We start from the raw sequence: 18,379 nt of genomic DNA on the forward strand, positions 1-18,379 counted from the left end.
CTGTTGCACTTGTAAACCAACCTTCTGTGACTCATGCACTAGCACACCCAAGTCTCTCTGAACAGCGGCATGCTTTAATATTTTATCGTTTAAATAATAATCCCGTTTGCTGTTATTCCTACCAAAATGGATAACCTCACATTTGTCAACATTGTATTCCATCTGCCAGACCCGAGCCCATTCACTTAACCTATCCAAATCCCTCTGCAGACTTCCAGTATCCTCTGCACTTTTCGCTTTACCACTCACCTTAGTGTCATCTGCAAACTTGGACACATTGCCCTTGGTCCCCAACTCCAAATCATCAATGTAAATTGTGAACAATTGTGGGCCCAACACGGATCCCTGAGGGACACCACTAGCTACTGATTGCCAACCAGAGAAACACCCATTTATCCCAACTCTTTGCTTTCTATTAATTAACCAATCCTCTATCCATGCTACTACTTTACCCTTAATGCCATGCATCTTTATCTTATGCAGCAACCTTTTGTGTAGCACCTTGTCAAAGGCTTTCTGGAAATCCAGATATACCACATCCATCGGCTCCCCGTTATCTACTGCACTGGTAATGTCCTCAAAAAATTCCACTAAATTAGTTAGGCATGACCTGCCTTTAACGAACCCATGCTGCGTCTGCCCAATGGGACAATTTCTATCCAGATGCCTCGCAATTTCTTCCTTGATGATAGATTCCAGCATCTTCCCTATTACCGAAGTTAAACTCACTGGCCTATAATTTCCTGCTTTCTGCCTACCTCCTTTTTTAAACAGTGGCGTCACGTTTGCTAATTTCCAATCCACCGGGACCACCCCAGAGTCTAGTGAATTTCGGTAAATTATCACTAGTGCATCTGCAATTTCCCTAGCCATCTCTTTTAGCACTCTGGGATGCATTCCATCAGGGCCAGGAGACTTGTCTACCGTAAGCCCCATTAGCTTGCCCATCACTACCTCCTTAGTGATAACAATCCTCTCAAGTTCCTCACCTGTCATAGCCTCATTTCTATCAGTCGCTGGCATGTTATTTGTGTCTTCCACTGTGAAGACCGACCCAAAAAACCTGTTCAGTTCCTCAGCCATTTCCTCATTTCCCATTATTAAAACTCCCTTCTCATCCTCTAAAGGACCAATATTTACCTTAGCCACTCTTTTTTGCCTTATATATTTGTAAAAACTTTTACTGTCTGTTTTTATATTCTGAGCAAGTTTACTCTCATACTCTATCTTACTCTTCTTTATAGCTTTTTTAGTAGCTTTCTGTTGCCCCCTAAAGATTTCCCAGTCCTCTAATCTCCCAGCAATCTTTGCCACTTTATATGCTTTTTCCTTCAATTTGATACTCTCCCTTATTTCCTTAGATATCCACGGTCGATTTTCCCTCTTTCTTCCGTCCTTCCTTTTTGTTAGTATAAACCTTTGCTGAGCACTGTGAAAAATCGCTTGGAAGGTTCTCCACTGTTCCTCAACTGTTCCACCATAAAGTCTTAGCTCCCAGTCTACCTTAGCTAGTTCTTCTCTCATCCCCTTGTAATCTCCTTTGTTTAAACACAAAACACTAGTATTTGATTTTACTTTCTCACCCTCCATCTGTATTTTAAATTCCACCATATTGTGATCGCTCCTTCCGAGAGGATCCCTAACTATGAGATCATGAATCAATCCTGTCTCATTACACAGGACAAGATCTAGGACCGCTTGTTCCCTCGTAGGTTCCATTACATACTGTTCTAGGAAACTATCGCGGATACATTCTATAAACTCCTCCTCACGGTTGCCTTGACCAACCTGGTTATACCAATCGACATGTAGATTAAAATCCCCCATGATAACTGCTGTACCATGTCTACATGCATCAGTTATTTCTTTGTTTATTGCCTGCCCCACCATCTCGTTACTATTTGGTGGCCGATAGACTACTCCTATCAGTGACTTTTTCGCCTTACTATTCCTGATTTCCACCCAAATGGATTCAACCTTATCCTCCATAGCACCGATGTCATCCCTTACTATTGCCCGGATGTCATCCTTAAATAACAGAGCAACACCACCTCCCTTACCATCCACTCTGTCCTTCCGAATAGTTTGATACCCTCGGATATTTAACTCCCAGTCGTGACCATCCTTTAACCATGTTTCAGTAATGGCCACTAAATCATAGTCATTTACGATGATTTGTGCCACCAACTCATTTACTTTATTCCGAATACTACGAGCATTCAGGTAAAGTACACTTATGTTGGTTTTTTTACCTCTGTTTTGAATCTTAACATCTCCAGTTTTATTCCTTTTGTTATTACTGGGCCTATTCACTGTGCTCCCCTCAGTCACTGTACCTTGTACTGTCGCCCTTATGGATTTCTGACTATGTCTTCTCTGCCTTGCACTTTTCCCCTTACTTCCTTTTGTTTCTGTCCCTGTTTTACTACCTTCCAACTTCCAGCATTGGTTCCCATCCCCCTGCCACATTAGTTTAAACCCTCCCCAACAGCTCTAGAAAACACCCCCCCTAGGACATCGGTTCCGTCCTGCCCAAGTGCAGACCGTCCGGTTTGTACTGGTCCCACCTCCCCCAGAACCGGTCCCATGCCCCAGGAATTTGAATCCCTCCCTCTTGCACCATCTCTCGAGCCACGCATTCATTTATCTATCCTGACATTCCTACTCTAACTAGCTCGTGGCACTGGTAGCAATCCTGAGATTACTACCTTTGAGGTTCTACTTTTTAGTTTAACTCCTAACTCCCTGAATTCCGCTTGTAGGACCTCATCCCATTTTTTACCTATATCATTGGTGCCTATGTGCACCACGACAGCTGGCTGTTCACCCTCCCCCCCCCCCCCCCCCCCCCCCCCCAGAATGTCCTGCAGCCGCTCCGAGACATCCTTGACCCTTGCACCAGGGAGGCAACATACCATCCTGGAGTCTCGATTGCGTCCACAGAACCGCCTGTCTATTCCCCTTACGATCGAGTCCCCTATCACTATAGCCCTGCCATTTTTCTTCCTGCCCTGCTGTGCAGCAGAGCCAGCCACGGTGCCATGAACCTGGCTGCTGCTGCCTTCCCCTGGTGAGCCATCTCCCTCAACAGTATCCAAAGCGGTATATCTGTTTTGCAGGGAGATGACCGCAGGGGACACCTGCACTGCCTTCCTACTCTTGCTCTTTCTTTTGGTCACCCATTTTCTATCTCCCTCAGTAACCTTCACCTGCGGTGTGACCAACTCGCTAAACGAGTAGAGAAGATAAAGTATGAGTTAAGGGGCTCAGCAGGGGAGTTTGAGAAAAGGTGGGGGATGTTTGTGAAGTGTTTGAGGAGCTGTTCGTCTCAGGGGTGTTGGGTGGTTGGGGGGGGGGGGGTGAAAAAGGGGAAAAATCTGTACAGACTGTATAGTTGATTGTTGGGAAGTATGTTTCCCGGGGTGTTTATTTGCTGTAACCTGCTTTGATACATGTTTGTAATAAAATACATTTAAAAAATAAAAAAAAAATTCTGGACGCATTGGCAGGCCTGCCAGAAAGCCTATGGTCATTGTCGAAGGGCAAGGAAAAAATTGGCACCAACCTTGCTTTGTGCAAAATTTGGAGCCCATTGTTTCCAGTATTGAATTGGTAGCCATTTGCGTTACCACACTTGTGGACCCAACCAGTCTCGGCTTCCATTGCAACACAAGCAGAAAGCACCCAAATCTGAGTACTGAAGTGGAAGCTCAACCTGAAGTCATACAATCTGCTGATGTTATGGTTGCCGATACATTCAAAGGGGCTTGCGGAGTCTCAGCAATTCAGCAATTTGTATTGGAAAACAGTGCTAGAATTGCTGAGGCTTTGCAAGGGTTGACTCCCAGTTCAATCATGGAGCACAAACCTCTCTCAGGATAACAGCATTTTTTTTCCCACCACTGCAACTTGGCCAGTACCTTTGCTGCTGCTTGTCAGTGAGCTAACCAGCCAAGTTGACAGTCTCCTATATGGGGATTGAGCATTTCAAGATGGGCAGCACGGTGGCACAATGGTTAGCACTGCTGCTTCACAAAGCCAGGGATCTGGGTTCATTCCGGCCTTGGGTGACTGTGGAATTAGCACTTTCTTCCCGTGTCTGCGTGGGTTCCCCCCCTCCCCCGATGCTTCGGTTTCTTCCCAAAGTCCAAAGATGTGCAGGTTAGGTGGATAGGCCATGCTAAATTGCCCCTTAGTGTCCAAAGATCTGTAGGTTAGATGGGGTTAGGGCGGAGTAGTGGGCCACGGTAGGGTACTGTTTCAGAGGGTTGGTGCAGGCTCGATGGGCCAAATGGCTTCTTGTACTGGAGAAATTCTTTGATACCATGGTTCTAAGATCAAGTCTTCCAGGGCCAGAACTATGCAAGATCACCATACAAGGCTAGCTGCAACCTTCGTATTGAAAGTCAGCAACCATCTGCCAACCTTGCTGTAGCCAATGGAAATAGCACGGTGTAGAGATTAGGATAAGAAAAGACACATGGAAGGCAGGCACAAAGCAAATGCACATGGGTGATTAGTTGGCTTTTAAAAAAAATGTTTTTATTGAGCTTGTTACATTTTATATGATTAGTTGGCTTTTATATGGAATATTGAATGGTTTAATTGATAAAATTGGTTTGAATGTTTATTTTGTGATGCCATTTATTTCAGCATTGTGGCTAAGGTGAAGCTACATTGATTAAACTAAGAGGGAATGTAAGATGTGTGACTGTGGTTGAATGGGGAATTGTGGTTGCATTCACTGGTATTGGCAGATGAGCCTCTTACAGACAGCCCAGTCATAAAGGGGAGATGTTGGTTGCCTCCTCTTCCACCTCACCTTCCCCTCCCTCTTCCTCTTCAGCTGCTCACCATATGTTGATAGCAAGGGTTGTATCCTCATGATGGGTGAGTTTGTACAGCATGCACTTGACTATAATGAATTATGATGAAAACTCAATAAAAAACATTTATTAAAAAAAAATGAATTATGATGCACGTTCTGGAGAGGGGTTCCTCCAGTGTGATTCAAGCAGAAGCTTAAGCACCCTGTGGTCTATTTGATGACATTTTGGGCAGAATGGCTCTCATTTTACTCATACTACCCTTGCAAGCATATGTTGCGCATTGTAATCATGGTCCAGCTAATCACCGGATAGCCCCTAATGCGCAATAGCACATCCCTGGTTTCTCATGGTGCCTGAAATGCCGATGACATAGTAGATTGGTGCAGAAGAATTGTTGCTGGGACATTGGGCATAGAGCTGCATGATGCTCTGAGGACAGTTGTACACCACCTGGAGCACTTTGTGGTTGCGTTTCACCTTTGAATTTACCCTCAACACTTGCAGAGCGACATATATTCAGTTAATGGCATCCTGCAATACGGGAAGCCTACTGCAATTGAGAAGCTATGTTTATTCCCTCTATAACATCTTTGCATGCTGAGTGTGAGTGACCACCTTTATACAATAGAGGACAGTCAACTGAGGGATGTTGGAGGCGTTGCGTCTTCCAGTCTTGAAGGAGCCCGCCGTGGCGACTAGGGGCCTTTCACAGTAACTTAATTGAAGCCTACTCGTGACAATAAGTGATTTTCATTTCATTTTTCATTTTCATATTCAGCTTTGCATGATTAAGAGAGTGTTAGCTGCAGCATTGAGGTCAGAAAATAGTACTTCTACTGTCAAATCATCATTACCCACTGACTGTAATCACTATTTGACTGCTCTACATGGTTCCAGTGTTTACTTGCAGCACTCCCACTAATGACTTACTCAAAATGGAACCAAGCATGGCCAGCATCAGATGTGTGTGCACATTGCGCAAATACTATTTTGGATCTGAAGTGGCACCAAAAAATACCAATGCTTTACAACCAAATTTTGTATCTATTGAATGTATCAACTTCTTCAGTTTATGAACCATCATTCATGAAAATCGTTAAGTATGATAGACTCAGGCAGCTTGTAATCTTCCAGCATAGTTAGTGTACAGAAATGGATGACATCAAATGAGGGGAAACTAGCTACGTCAAATGAAATGGATGTTTGCAGATAGCCCTCTGTACTCGAACAGGACAAAATAACTTCAAAGATGTAGTTCACCTGAGTCAAACATTACTTTTTATACCTAAAATTATTTTTTTAAACTCCTGTCGGAGGCATGATAGAGCTATGCTTTTTCGTAAGATGTATATGGAGTAACATTTTAACCCATTTAACACTTAAGTTTGAATGTAGTTTTGCTAGAATTAAATAAAACTCAATTGCAGTTCCTTAAAATTAATTTCAGCTGTCATTTGAAGAAAACTCTGAAAAGAAGCAAGTTCAAGTAGAGCAACTGGAAGCCACTGTGAAGTCTCTATCAGAAGAACTGCTTAAGGTAGGTAGTATGTGTGTGTCTGGGTTCCCCTCTAAGCATTGATCTTTAGCAGGTGAGAATCTTGTTTTCTAACCCATTTGTACCCCTGATTTATTGGCTTAGTACAATGTGCTAACTCCAGCATACTGCTGGGAGAAAGAGGATTCCTAAATATATATTGGATAATTTGAAAATTTTAATTCAAAAACAGCTCTGGGCATTGAGGGGCTTGGCTTCGGACTGCACAATCATGGCATGGTAGGCAGCAGTCTTGGCTTGCTGGCTGAGGGAATAATAGATACTGACAGAATGGTAGTGGTGGGAGAAAACAGTGTTTGAGAGGAAAAGAGGTTTGTCTGCCATGGTGCTAGTGCCATTCCCCCGGAATGATGTCTCCACATTGTTAGTAATCTGCTGGAGCACAGATTGCTGGACTGCTGCGAGAATCTGTCCTTTGAGCACTGACAACCCCATTCACAATGGTAGTAGCCTGATTCTGCATGACAGCAAGCATGGATTTTATTAACTATATCTGAGCTTCTGCAGCACTGAGACTTTGGGAGACTTCTGACTGTGTGTAGTGGTAGTTGCGACAGCGGCCACCAGACGTTTGATCCTGGTTAGGTCATTGGTAACAATTTCCATGTTGGAAGGGCTGGGCCCCATGCTCTGTGTAGTGCCTTTAGCCACATTAGAGCTGAACTCCTCATGATCCTTCATGTTGATGAAGAATTTCTGGTACGCTTGCCAATACACAAAGTATCTAGGTGTGCATACTCATTAACGATCTCCTGTATACTGCTATATCAAAATCTTCTACTGTATCCTTTGCAGTAGAACGTTTTTGCATTCATGCCACCTTTCCTCGTGCCTGGTGGCTCACCACATGCTAATCCTAACTCTATATTAACCCCTAAAGTTTGCAAAGTGCCAGTATCTGTTGGCTGAGTGACAGATGAAATGATCGCAATCCTGGGACCTCTTTCTCTTTGGTTACGTGGAGGCTGTCCAAGTGACGTTTCTTGCGGACCTGAAAGCATAATAGCAGAAGGGAAATGTTGGGGTGGGGAGGAAAGTAGGAAGTCAAAAATCACACCATCTGAAACGTCTACTTCCTCCTCACCTGAAGTATGGAATGAAGTTCAAAGGGGGTATACGGCAGTCACTTAGCATCATCGTGGATGGTCTTGGTTGTGCCAAATGCTCTTCTACTGCTGACACAATGATGCAACACATCATCTCAAGGGGATTCGAGATGGTGTCATACCAACTCTCCAAAAGTTCAATCTTCCTGGTATTTACATAGATTTACAGTGCAGAAGGAGGCCATTCGGCCCATCGAGTCTGCACCGGCTCTTGGAAAGAGCACCCTACCCAAGGTCAACACCTCCACCCTATCCCCAAAACCCAGTAACCCCACCCAACACTAAGGGCAATTTTGGACACTAAGGGCAATTTATCATGGCCAATCCACCTAACCCGCACATCTTTGGATTGTGGGAGGAAACCGGAGCACCCGGAGGAAACCCACGCACACACGGGGAGGATGTGCAGACTCCGCACAGACAGTGACCAAGCCGGAATCGAACCTGGGACCCTGGAGCTGTGAAGCGATTGTGCTATCCACAATGCTTTCCTACTGTAAGGAAGAGGAAAGAATGTCAGTGATTATTTGGCAATGTACTTGGGTGAATAGCTGGTGGCCTGTGGAGGCAACAAGAGGTGTTCTGAGAGACTGCTAGCATTGGTAGGGGTTGATGGGAGTGGTGTATCTGAATATTAGGTGTGAGTTCCAACTGCCAGTGATAGCTGCTGGACGAGCGATGGGGTTGTTGTGCATTGAGTAGTGTAGTGTAGTAGGTATGAGACATGAGGTATGGATGCATCTGTTCCCCTTGATCACGTGTGAGGTTACTAAACATTTCCGGCTGTGTCATTGGGGTCAGACTCCATGCATTCACCTCCATGGCAACCTGCTACCACTCCCTTGCGGACCTCCTAGTCCCTACAAAAATGTGGCCTCTCCTGGATTCCACATGTGTTACAGGTGCCTCCAAGGCAGATTCACTGAATCTGGGACCTCTCTCCTGTCTACCATTTCCCTGCATTTTCACTGGCTCTCCAGCAGAGCTTCACTTCTCCCTGCCACACCTGGTCCAAATCTCCAGTGCACTTCAACAATCATTCCACACTGCCCTAGTTTTGTCAGATGTGATTATCACCAGCAAGACATACCTTGACTATTCCCCCATTCCTTAAATCTTCAAGAGCTCCCTCTGTTCTGTTTTCTTTCCTTTGAAAATAAACCAAACTCCTTAAAAGTATGTTACCTGGACATTAACGCAAACAGTTATTGCTGTTTTTCCACAGCAGTAGCTTCTTTGTTCCTGCATCTCGTCTATAGCTGCCCTTTTTATCCCACAGGTATTAAGCTCTTTCTTGACACTTCATTGAGTTTATTTGAAAGGGGGTGTTGTAAAACATGGTTGTCTTGTAAAGTTTAGCGCTCAAGGCTGCTTGTTGAGACTGCACCTTCAGAAAGAAATCAAATGAAATTAACACTTCATCAGATGTAACAAGAGAGAATACCACTTGATTGCTGGCTATCACACCAGACGCAAAAGTTGTTTTCTCTGAAAAATGTGAACAAAGGTTTGCAACCTGGGCACTCAACCAGGACAAAATATATCAACCTCTGGTGAGGATTGTGACATGGAATGGCTGTGGGCTAAATGGGCTGGTTAAACAGTTCCAGGTGTTCGCACACTTGAAGAGTTTGAGAGCCGAGGTGATTTTCTTGCAGGAGACGCATCCCCGGACAAACAATCAGACGAGGTTGAGGAAGGGGTGGGTGGGCGGGCAAGTGTTTCAGTCTGGGGTTGAGTCAACGTTAAGGGGGGTTGCTATGTCATTGAGCAAGAAGACGGGGGCGGGGTGGCCGGTGGATGGGGGGTGCGGGGTGGTACGCGGTACGCTGCATGGTGTTGGATCCGGAGAGGATAAATGAGATGTGTAAGGCCTTTGATGAGGGGCTGTATAGGGCTGGGTGGTGGGGGAAGAGGAGGCTCGTATGGGTTGGTTTTGGGATGGGCTGGTCTACCTGGAGCTGGAGGAGCCAATAGGGCTAAAGGAGGTGATGAAGTGGATTGGTATGATGCAGTCAGGGAAGACGCTGGAGCCGGTGCACTTTCTGGTGGAATTTTATTAGCAAGAGTTGCCCCCCCCCCCACCTTTTGGGCATGTTTAGTGAAAAGGAGGAGTTGCCAGCTATGTTAGCGCAGGCGTCGATTTCGCTGATCCTGAAAAAGGGGAAGAATACATTGGAGTGCGGGTCCTCTTGTAACCACCTGGGTTGGCCACTTCCTCACACAAAATGGAAGAACGCAAAGGTTACAGGGAAAAATGGACATTGGCAAAGAAACAAACAGTTTGCAGAATCCCCTGTATTCTAGCTGCTAAAGAAACCAGACAGAATTGTAACTAACGAGCTGCGCATATTAAGTGAGCGATTCACGGTGATTCCCAGGCACAATGGACACAACAGTTAACTGCAATCGCTACATTCTATAGAAGGTCAGACATCCCGGCGCCAGTGGAGTCTGAGACAAAGGACACCAATAAGGTGGAAGGAACCGCCCAGTGATCGAGGAACAGCCCCGTTATTGGGGAAATTCAAATCAATCAATTGGGAAGAGACCCAAACGATTGCAGGTTTAGAGAGGGTCCGCCCAGAAGGACGCAAAGCCCCTGGGACCTAATAAAAGTCAGGTCCCAGGACTGATTCTTTCTTCTTGACCAGCCGGCCCTCCCAGCAGAACACCGTTGCAGCAGAAGACCTTGAGAAGGAGAGGCCTGGTCAGCAGCCGCCATCAAGTAAGTGTCATACAACGCACGCTAAAGAGTAGACACTCCTGACCCCTTTAGTCCACACCAACTGGAAGCCTGCGGATCCAGGACAAAGCAAGAGGCCATTGTTCCCTGATCTGGCAGTTCCCTTATTCCAGATAAGTATTGGCCTGTTGGCGGTCGGAATAGCCTAGTCTTTTAGTTTTATATGCATAAGTAGTAGATAACTGTATTATAATAAACGTGTCTTGTTTGAACTTACTAACTGGTATATTGAGTTATTGGTCTGAACTTGAACTTGAAACTTGTGGCGGTATCTTAACGATACCTGGCAACTCTAGAGCTAAGGAATAAAACAGAGCCAAATTGAGTGTAAAGCACACTCACCCAGAACGAGCAACACTATGAGCCCATTTCACTGCTAAATAATGACGTGAAAGTCCTGGCCAAGGTTCTGGTGATAAGGTTGGAGGAGTGTGTTCCGAAGGTGGAATCTGAGAACCAAATGGGCTTTGTGAAGGGGAGGCAGCTCTCTAGTTAATATTAGGAGGTTGTTGAATATAATTATTACTCTGTCGGGGGGTGGGTTCCGGAGATAATAGTCTCCATGGACCTGGAGAAGGCCGTTGATCGGTAGAGTGGAGGTATTTCTTTGAGTTTGGGCTGAGGTTTGTGGCATGGGTCCAGTTGTTGTGTGCATCCTCTATGGCAAGTGTGCAAAGGAATGAGATGAACCTGGGGTATTTTGGGTTGTAATGGGGGCGAGGCAGGGATGCCCACTGTCGCCGTTGTTGTTTGCATTGGCAATTGAGCTCGGCGATCGTGCTTCGGGCCTCGTTTGAGTAATGGGGGATTGTGGGGGGGGGGGGGGGCAGGGAGCACCAGGTGTCATTGTACGCTGATGACTTGTTATTGTTCATGTCGGACCCATTGAAAAGTATGGGCATAATCATCGGTTTACTGGAGAGGTTTGGGCTTTTTCGGGTCATAAGTTGAATGTAGGGAAAATGGAGGTGTTTCCTGTGAATACTGTGAACCTGGGGGCTCTGCCATTTAAAGTGGCAAGTGAGCGGTTCGGTACAGTACCACATGAATGGGCCCAATTCAGAGGTGAAACCTGACTGGTTGGTGGAGGAGGTCAAGGAGAACCTTAAAAGGTGAATACGCTGCACTTGACATTGGCGGGGATGGTGCAGGTGGTGAAGATGAATGTGCTGCCAAGATTTCTGTTTGTGTTTCAGTCCCTCTTGATTCTTCTCCCTGAGGCCTTTTTCGGTAGGGTGGATGTGCTAATTTCAGAATTTGTGTGGGCAGGGAAGGTGCCACGGGTGAAGAGGGCTTTGTTACAAAGGCAGAGGCGGGAAGGGAGGTTGACGCTCCCGAACTTGTTGCATTACTTCTGTGCAGCAAATGTGGAGAAGGTGAGACAATGGTGGGAGGCAGAGGAGGCAGACTGGGTCAGGTTGGAGGAGGAGTCTTGGAAGGGTACTAGCCTGAGGGCTCTGGTGGCGGCCCTGTTGCCTCTCGCTCCGATTAAATATACAGGGAGTCTGGTAGTGGAGTTGTCTACAAAAATCTGAAGCCATCTGAGGAGGCACTTTAAACTGGATCATATGTCGATGTTGGCGCCATTGTGTCGGAATCATAGATTCAAGCTGGTGGAGGGGGATGGAAGAGGTGTATAGATGGTGAAGGAAGGAGGGGTTGGGGCGGGCCAGGGACATGTTTTCAGAGGGGAGGTTCACTGGGCTATCTTTCTAGGATTTAAAATTAACAATGTTCTAGCTTTAGCTGCTGTTTGTGGGAGAGAATTCCAAACCTCTACCACCCTTTCTGTGAAGAAGTGCTTCCTAATATCGCTCCTAAACAGTCAAGCCCTAATATTTAGACTATGCCTTATAGTTTTAGAATCTCCAACCAGTGGAAATAATTTATCTTTATCTATCCTGGCTGGGATTCTCCGAGCCCGTGCCAGCTCGGGGAATCAACGTCAACACCAAGAGGGCCCGCGACGCCGGTCCCACGCAGGGCTGTGATTCTCCGGCGACCATGAATCGCCTCCAGCCGCGCGCGCGGTCAAAGCAGCGCCGGTCGAGGGCTGTTGAAAGAGGCCCCCATGGTGATTCTCCGCGGTCGATCGGCCGAGTTCTGCCGGTGTGGTTCCCATATGGTTCCACCCGGCGGGAGTTCGGACCTGCAGCCGCAGTGGCTGTCCTGGTGGGGGGGAATCAGACTCCGGGGGGCGGCCTCCATGACAGCCAGGCCTGCGAGCCACCGATCTGCGGGCGCGTGCGATCTTGGGGGGGGGGGGGGGGGGGGGGGAGGAGAGGAGAGAGCCTACCTTCTTTTGTGCTAGCCCGCTGTGTGGCTCCGCCATGTTGCACCACGCCGGCGCACAAGCGACCATCACGGACCCGCAGCCGACCGCCGCGCCCAAGTGCAGATCCGTGGCGAGCAGTACAGGGCCATGTACGGCAGCTGGAGCACCCCTGTGGGCAACAGAATCGCTGGGCCAAGAGGCCCCTTGACGCCGGCGTGAAACACTCCAGTGCTTATGCCGGCGTCAACACTTAGCCACGTTTATGAGAATCCTGGCCCCTGTCTTTCCCTTGTCTTTCTTGAATACTTCAATCAGATCACCCCGTAACTTTCTAAATTCTAGTGAAATCAGGCCTAATTTGTGTTATCTCTCCTCGTAACTTAACCTCTGTAGTCCAGATATCATTTTTGCAAACCCATGTTGCACTCCCTCCAAGGCCAAAATATCCTTCCTACGGTGTGGTGCCCAGAACTGCTCGCAGTATTCCAAGTGGGCTCTAACCATGGTTTTGAACAACTGCAGCATAACTTCATACTCCAATCCTCTAGATATAAAGGCTAGCATTCCATTACCCTTTTTGATTATTTCCTGCACTTGTTCATGGCATTTTAAGGATCTGTGCACCTGACATCCACTATATTTAACCTTTTTCCATTTCGAAAGTACTCTGCTCTATCTTTTTTTAGTCCAAGATGGATAACTTCACACTTGCTTATATTGAATTCCATTTGCCACAATTTTGCCCATTCATTTAATCTGTCAATATCTCCTTGCAATTTTATGCTATCTCTAGACCGTCTACAATGCCATCTAACGTGTGCAGTTTTACAATCCAGAGAGACTATCGCTAAATCTAGGGAAATCGGAAAGATTCTGAAGACATCTACAATATGCTCTCCTACGTCCTTTAACATCCTCGGATGGAAACCGTCAGGTCCTGGGGATTTGTCACTCTTTAGTTCTATTAATTTCCTGGTTATTGATGCTGTACTTAGTTAATTGTATTAAGTCCCTGTCCTCTATCGACTATTAATTTTTTCAGCACTTCCAGTAAGTTATCCTCCTTTTCAACAGTAAGTACTGAGGCAAAGTAATTGTTCAGAATATCTGCCATTATCAATGATCAATGACAATATCTCAATTTTCAGTTTTTAATAGGCTTACATTGCTCTTGACCACCCGCTTTCCCTTTACATAATTATAAAATTTCTTATTGATTTCTTTTGTCCGCTTTTTTAATATAAATTTAGAGTACCCAATTCATTTTTTCCAATTAAGGGGCAACTTAGTGTGGCCAATCCACCTACCCTGTACATCTTTGGGATGTGGAGGCAAAACCCACGCAAACACGGGGAGGCAAACACGGGGAGAATGTGCAAACTCCACACAGACTGTGACCCAGAGCCCGGATCGAACCTGGGACCTCGGCTCCGTGAGGCAGCAATGCTAACCACTGTTGCCCTCTTCTTATTGATTTTGATGTCACTTTCAAGTTTCCTTTCAAAATCCCTTTTAGTCGCTATTACGAGATGCTTTGTGACTCTTTGCTGTTCTTTGATCTATCCCATTTGTCCAGATCTGTGCTATGTTTTGCAATTTTGTAAGCCCTTTTAGCTTTATGATGTCCCTAACCTCTTTAGTTGTTCATGGCTGTTTGTTTTTGTGAAGTGGAGCCTTTTCCTCTCAGGGGTATACACTTGCTCTGTATCTCGTTAAATCATTTGTAATGATGGGCCTGTTCCTGTGCTGTGCTTTTCTTTGTTCTTTGTTCTATCACTATTTGATAAATGTTCACACACAGTTAGGCTACTAATTAAATTTAGCTCATTACTCATAACTAAATCTAATATTGCCTGCCCCCTTGTTGCATCCAGAACATATTGCTGGAAACCGAACACATTCCAGTAATTCACAACTTTCTGACAGGTGCTTGTCTGCCTCTCGCAATCTATGTGTAAGTTAAAATCCCCCATTTGTAATACTCTGCCTTCGTATACTTTCCTAATTTCAGTATTTACACAATCTAACACTTCAGAACTGCCATCAGGGGGTCGATACACAACACCCATTACAGTTTTATATCCTTTTTTATTCCATAGTTCTGACCATATGGACTCCACTGGATGCTTTCCCCCATTATATCCTCCCTCACAATTGAGGTGTATATAAAGTGAGGCTACTTTATAACTAGGTATATTTAGTTCCCAGTTCAACCATCCTGCAACCATGTCTCCGTAATAGCTACTACATCATAATCTTCAATTTGAATTTGTGCCTGCAGTTCACCTAGTTTGTTCCTTACTCTCCATACATTAGTATATAGAACTCTTAATTGGTCTATGCCCCCTAAACTGTCCCTTAGCACTGATGCTTTATTTGCTTGTTTATTATTTTTCTCTTCTGGTTTAACCAGTATACTTCTTGTAGTTTTGGCACCAGTTCCTGACGTTGGGTTTCTGACTATTTATTTAGTCTCTGCCCTGCTACTTGTTTTTGGAACTGCATTGACTTCCCCTGAAGCATCCCCACACCCCCTCCCCATCTGCTAGTTTGAAGACCTTGTGACCACTCTATTTATTCTTTCCATTAGGACACTGGTCCCAGATCGGTTCAGGTGGAGACCGTCCCAACGGTACAGTTCTCTTCTATCTCAATACTTGATGCCAGTGCCCCATGAAATGTAACCCCTATTTCCCACACCACTCCTTTAGACACCTGTTTCCTTCTCTAATTTTGTTATCCCTACGCCAATTTGCACATGGCTCGGCTAATAATACAGAGATTATAACCCTTGGGTTATATCACTTACTTCCTCAGACCCCAGAAGTTTACAGCCCATGACATGTTTCCTTTTGATACCAAGCAGTAATAAATAAAGTCACATTCTCTGTCCACATTTTAACCCAAGTCGCATCGATACCAGAAAATAAAGGTTCCCCTCTGGTACAAATCAATGAAAGCAAAAGATGGTTTGTTTAACATAATGTCATCTTAGGTCCGCAATGTTTTTAGCCATTCCTTCTGTTAGGAAAACAAAGGTAGTTGTAAAGGATTTATATTTGTATTGGTAAACTTTTTTTTTTAATGTTTTTATTGGTTTTCACATTTTGTGTTAAACATTTTGGTTTGTAAGTTAAATTACAAGTTGAACAAGTGTGCATAATACAAATCAAAAACACCAAGGAAAAATTAAAATTACAAAAGAGAAAATCCAAAGAGAGAAAAAGAAAGCTGAAACAAACAAAGATCATGATATATATTCACATGTCTCCCCTGCCTCTGTGACCGTGGTCCCCCTTTGGCCAATCTGCCTCATCTGTACTCCCCAGTGTGGTCCAAGCGTGTATTAGCCGGCGTGTTTTTATTGTTCATTCTGGTTTTCCACGTGCTCTCGGAGTGGCTCCGGCATCTTTGTCCCTTGCGATCTTTTGGTGAGCCTTAGGGGGCTCCCCCTTTTCCTTTTCCTTTTATGTTCCGTGGCTTGTCCATGTCTTTCCCTCCCCCCTTGCTCTACTGGTTGCTGGCTACGAACATATCTTGGAACAAGTTGGGGACAGCTTCCCTGTCCTGTGGAAGCCCTTTTCCAACCCCCAGATGGCAAATGTTATCTTCTTCAGTTGGAGGAATTCCGACAGGTCGGACTGCCAGTCTGCAGCTGTGGGTGGTGCTGCCAATCGCCAGCCGAGCAGGACTCTTTTGGTGGGCCATTAGGGAGGCAAAGGCTAGGGCTCAGCCCCACCTCCCTCAATAAAGAGCTCTGGCAGTTCTGAGACCTCGAAGGTCGTCACTTTTGGTAATGGCTCCACCCTGAACACCACAACCGTGGAAATTGCCTCAAATAAGGTCGTTCAGTACCCAATAAGTCTGGAGCAGCCCCCCTCCCCTCTATTTCCTCCCATTTTTCCCTTGTGTCCTCCAACAGTCACCCATGCAGGTCAGGTCCCCACAGTTCCCCTTCCCTAGATCGCCCATGTCCGACAGTTCTTCAGTTAGCAAACGACCTGGTATCTGGGGTGCGTCGTAGTTTCCCTATGAAGGAGGTTTTTGACTGTGTGTTTCAATTTGTTTCCTTTCGGTAGTTGGGACCGCTCCGTGAGTTCCTCCAGGGTCGCTATTCTGTCATCTGTATACATGCCTCTCACCGCCAGTGTACCCTCTCCCTATCTCCACCTTTTGAATGTGGTGTCCATTGTTGCGGCGTAAACCTGTGGTTGTTACAGATGGGAGACATCGTGGACATTTTGGTTAGGCTAAAATGCTGTGTCATCTGTGGCTTCTTGAGTACTTTGTTGGAGGAGATGGGAGTCTGCTTGTTACTAAGGATCAGAGGAATGTACCTATGCACGATCCCTCTTCCATCCTCACCCATCCCCTCACTCTTTCCGCTGTGGCCCCCCGGTGGTAGAACTGTAGGTTTGGGAAGGCCCCCATGCTTCTCTCCTTTGTAGGACCTTTTTTTTGATCCTCGGGGGGCCCCCCCACTCCTGGCAACTGGCTTTGTCTCTATGTTCGTAAAAGGTCCCGTGTGTCTGGCAGAGCTGGTACACTGCTTTCATCGTGGAGAGTAGGTCAAAGGCAATTTGTAGCTTGTTCGTCACCGCCAGTAGCTCTATGGTCGGGGGCGTGTAGTACCGCCGGCCACTTCCAGTATGGAGTCAGCCAGTTGCTGCCTGGCCGCAGTTTCTTTCCTATCTCTTGTATGTAATAATTTCCCCCCTTATCATTGTCTTCAGTGCTTCCCAGAACTTGGAGGATTAGATCTCTCCATTCTGGTTGTTGATAAGTACCCATCGCTGGCTTGTAATATCCTTTCGCAGAATGCCTTATTGGCAAGGAGAGCTGGGTACAGCCTCCCTGAGGGATGTTGGGTCCGGCACGTCTCCAACTTCACATCATGTACTTTGGAGCATGGTCAGAACCCCGCAATCGGCAGGCACCTCTCTCTCCCCGACGGGAGATGTGCTGTAGCTCCTTCACCTCGCTCGTACTTCCTATTGCTACCTTACCCGCAAGTGTGGTGATCCTCCCCAGAGTTGATCAATGCCACACCTACCACTGCGTATTAATTTCCCCTTTCTCCTCCTTACCCCCCTTCTGCCCCCTGCTGCTCTCGCCCCCTGCTTTCTGAGACTTAACTCCAGAATTTAAAACTAGGTGGTTCAGTCCTGCGCAAATAACCTCTGTGACTTGATGCGCTGGGGTACCTGGTTCAATGCCGGTTGCGTTGTTGTCTTCCCAGCCCATGAGCCCATGTTTGTGGTCAAACTCATCTGCATCCACCGGTGTGATGAAATAATATTCCCTGCCCTTGAACGTCACCCAGAGCTTCAGCAGGTACAGCATTCCGAATCGCACATTGTTTTTATAAAGGGCCGCCTTGGTTTTGTTAAATTCTGCCCGGCACTTGGCCAGGTCTGCCCCAATGTCCTGATACACCCAGATTGAGTGACCCTCCCAGCTGCAGGGCCTTGTATGTCTCGCCCAATTTGATTTCCTTTCCTAGTCTTGGTACCGGTGCAGCTTCGTAATGAGACTCGCGGCTGTTCCTCGGTCTTGCGCTTTGGCTGGAGTGACCTGTGGGCTCTGTCTGCTTCTGGAGGCTTGGGGAAGCTTTCCCATCCTGCCAGTTTGCCTAGCTTTTGGGCCATATATTCTGTAGGGTTCCTGCCCTCGGTTTCTTCTGGTCGGCTGACAGTGCGGAGGTTCTGGTGGGATGGGAAAGCGACCGGTTTTCTTGATCGTCAACCTTCCCCTTTAGTGTCACTTGCGTCACCAACAACCTTGCCACTTCCGTCTTCAGTACGACAATCCGATCACTCTAGTTGGTCGAGGCCTTCTCCAGCTCCCTGATCATCGTTTCCTGAGTCT

The 18,379-nt window shown here is 46.3% G+C and overlaps 1 protein-coding gene across 1 annotated transcript in view; it reads left to right on the plus strand.

The window, feature by feature from the left end:
- The window catches only part of sass6 (SAS-6 centriolar assembly protein), a 107,903-nt gene that overhangs the window by 36,567 nt on the left and 52,957 nt on the right, over positions 1 to 18,379 (plus strand). Inside the window, exon 10 of the mRNA XM_038794770.1 lies at positions 6,277 to 6,366. Within this exon, the coding sequence (XP_038650698.1) occupies positions 6,277 to 6,366 (90 nt within the window). The remainder of the gene's footprint in view (positions 1 to 6,276; positions 6,367 to 18,379) is intronic.

The sequence above is a fragment of the Scyliorhinus canicula genome, chromosome 4, assembly GCF_902713615.1.
Source record: "Scyliorhinus canicula chromosome 4, sScyCan1.1, whole genome shotgun sequence".
Taxonomy (NCBI): Eukaryota; Metazoa; Chordata; class Chondrichthyes; order Carcharhiniformes; family Scyliorhinidae; genus Scyliorhinus; species Scyliorhinus canicula.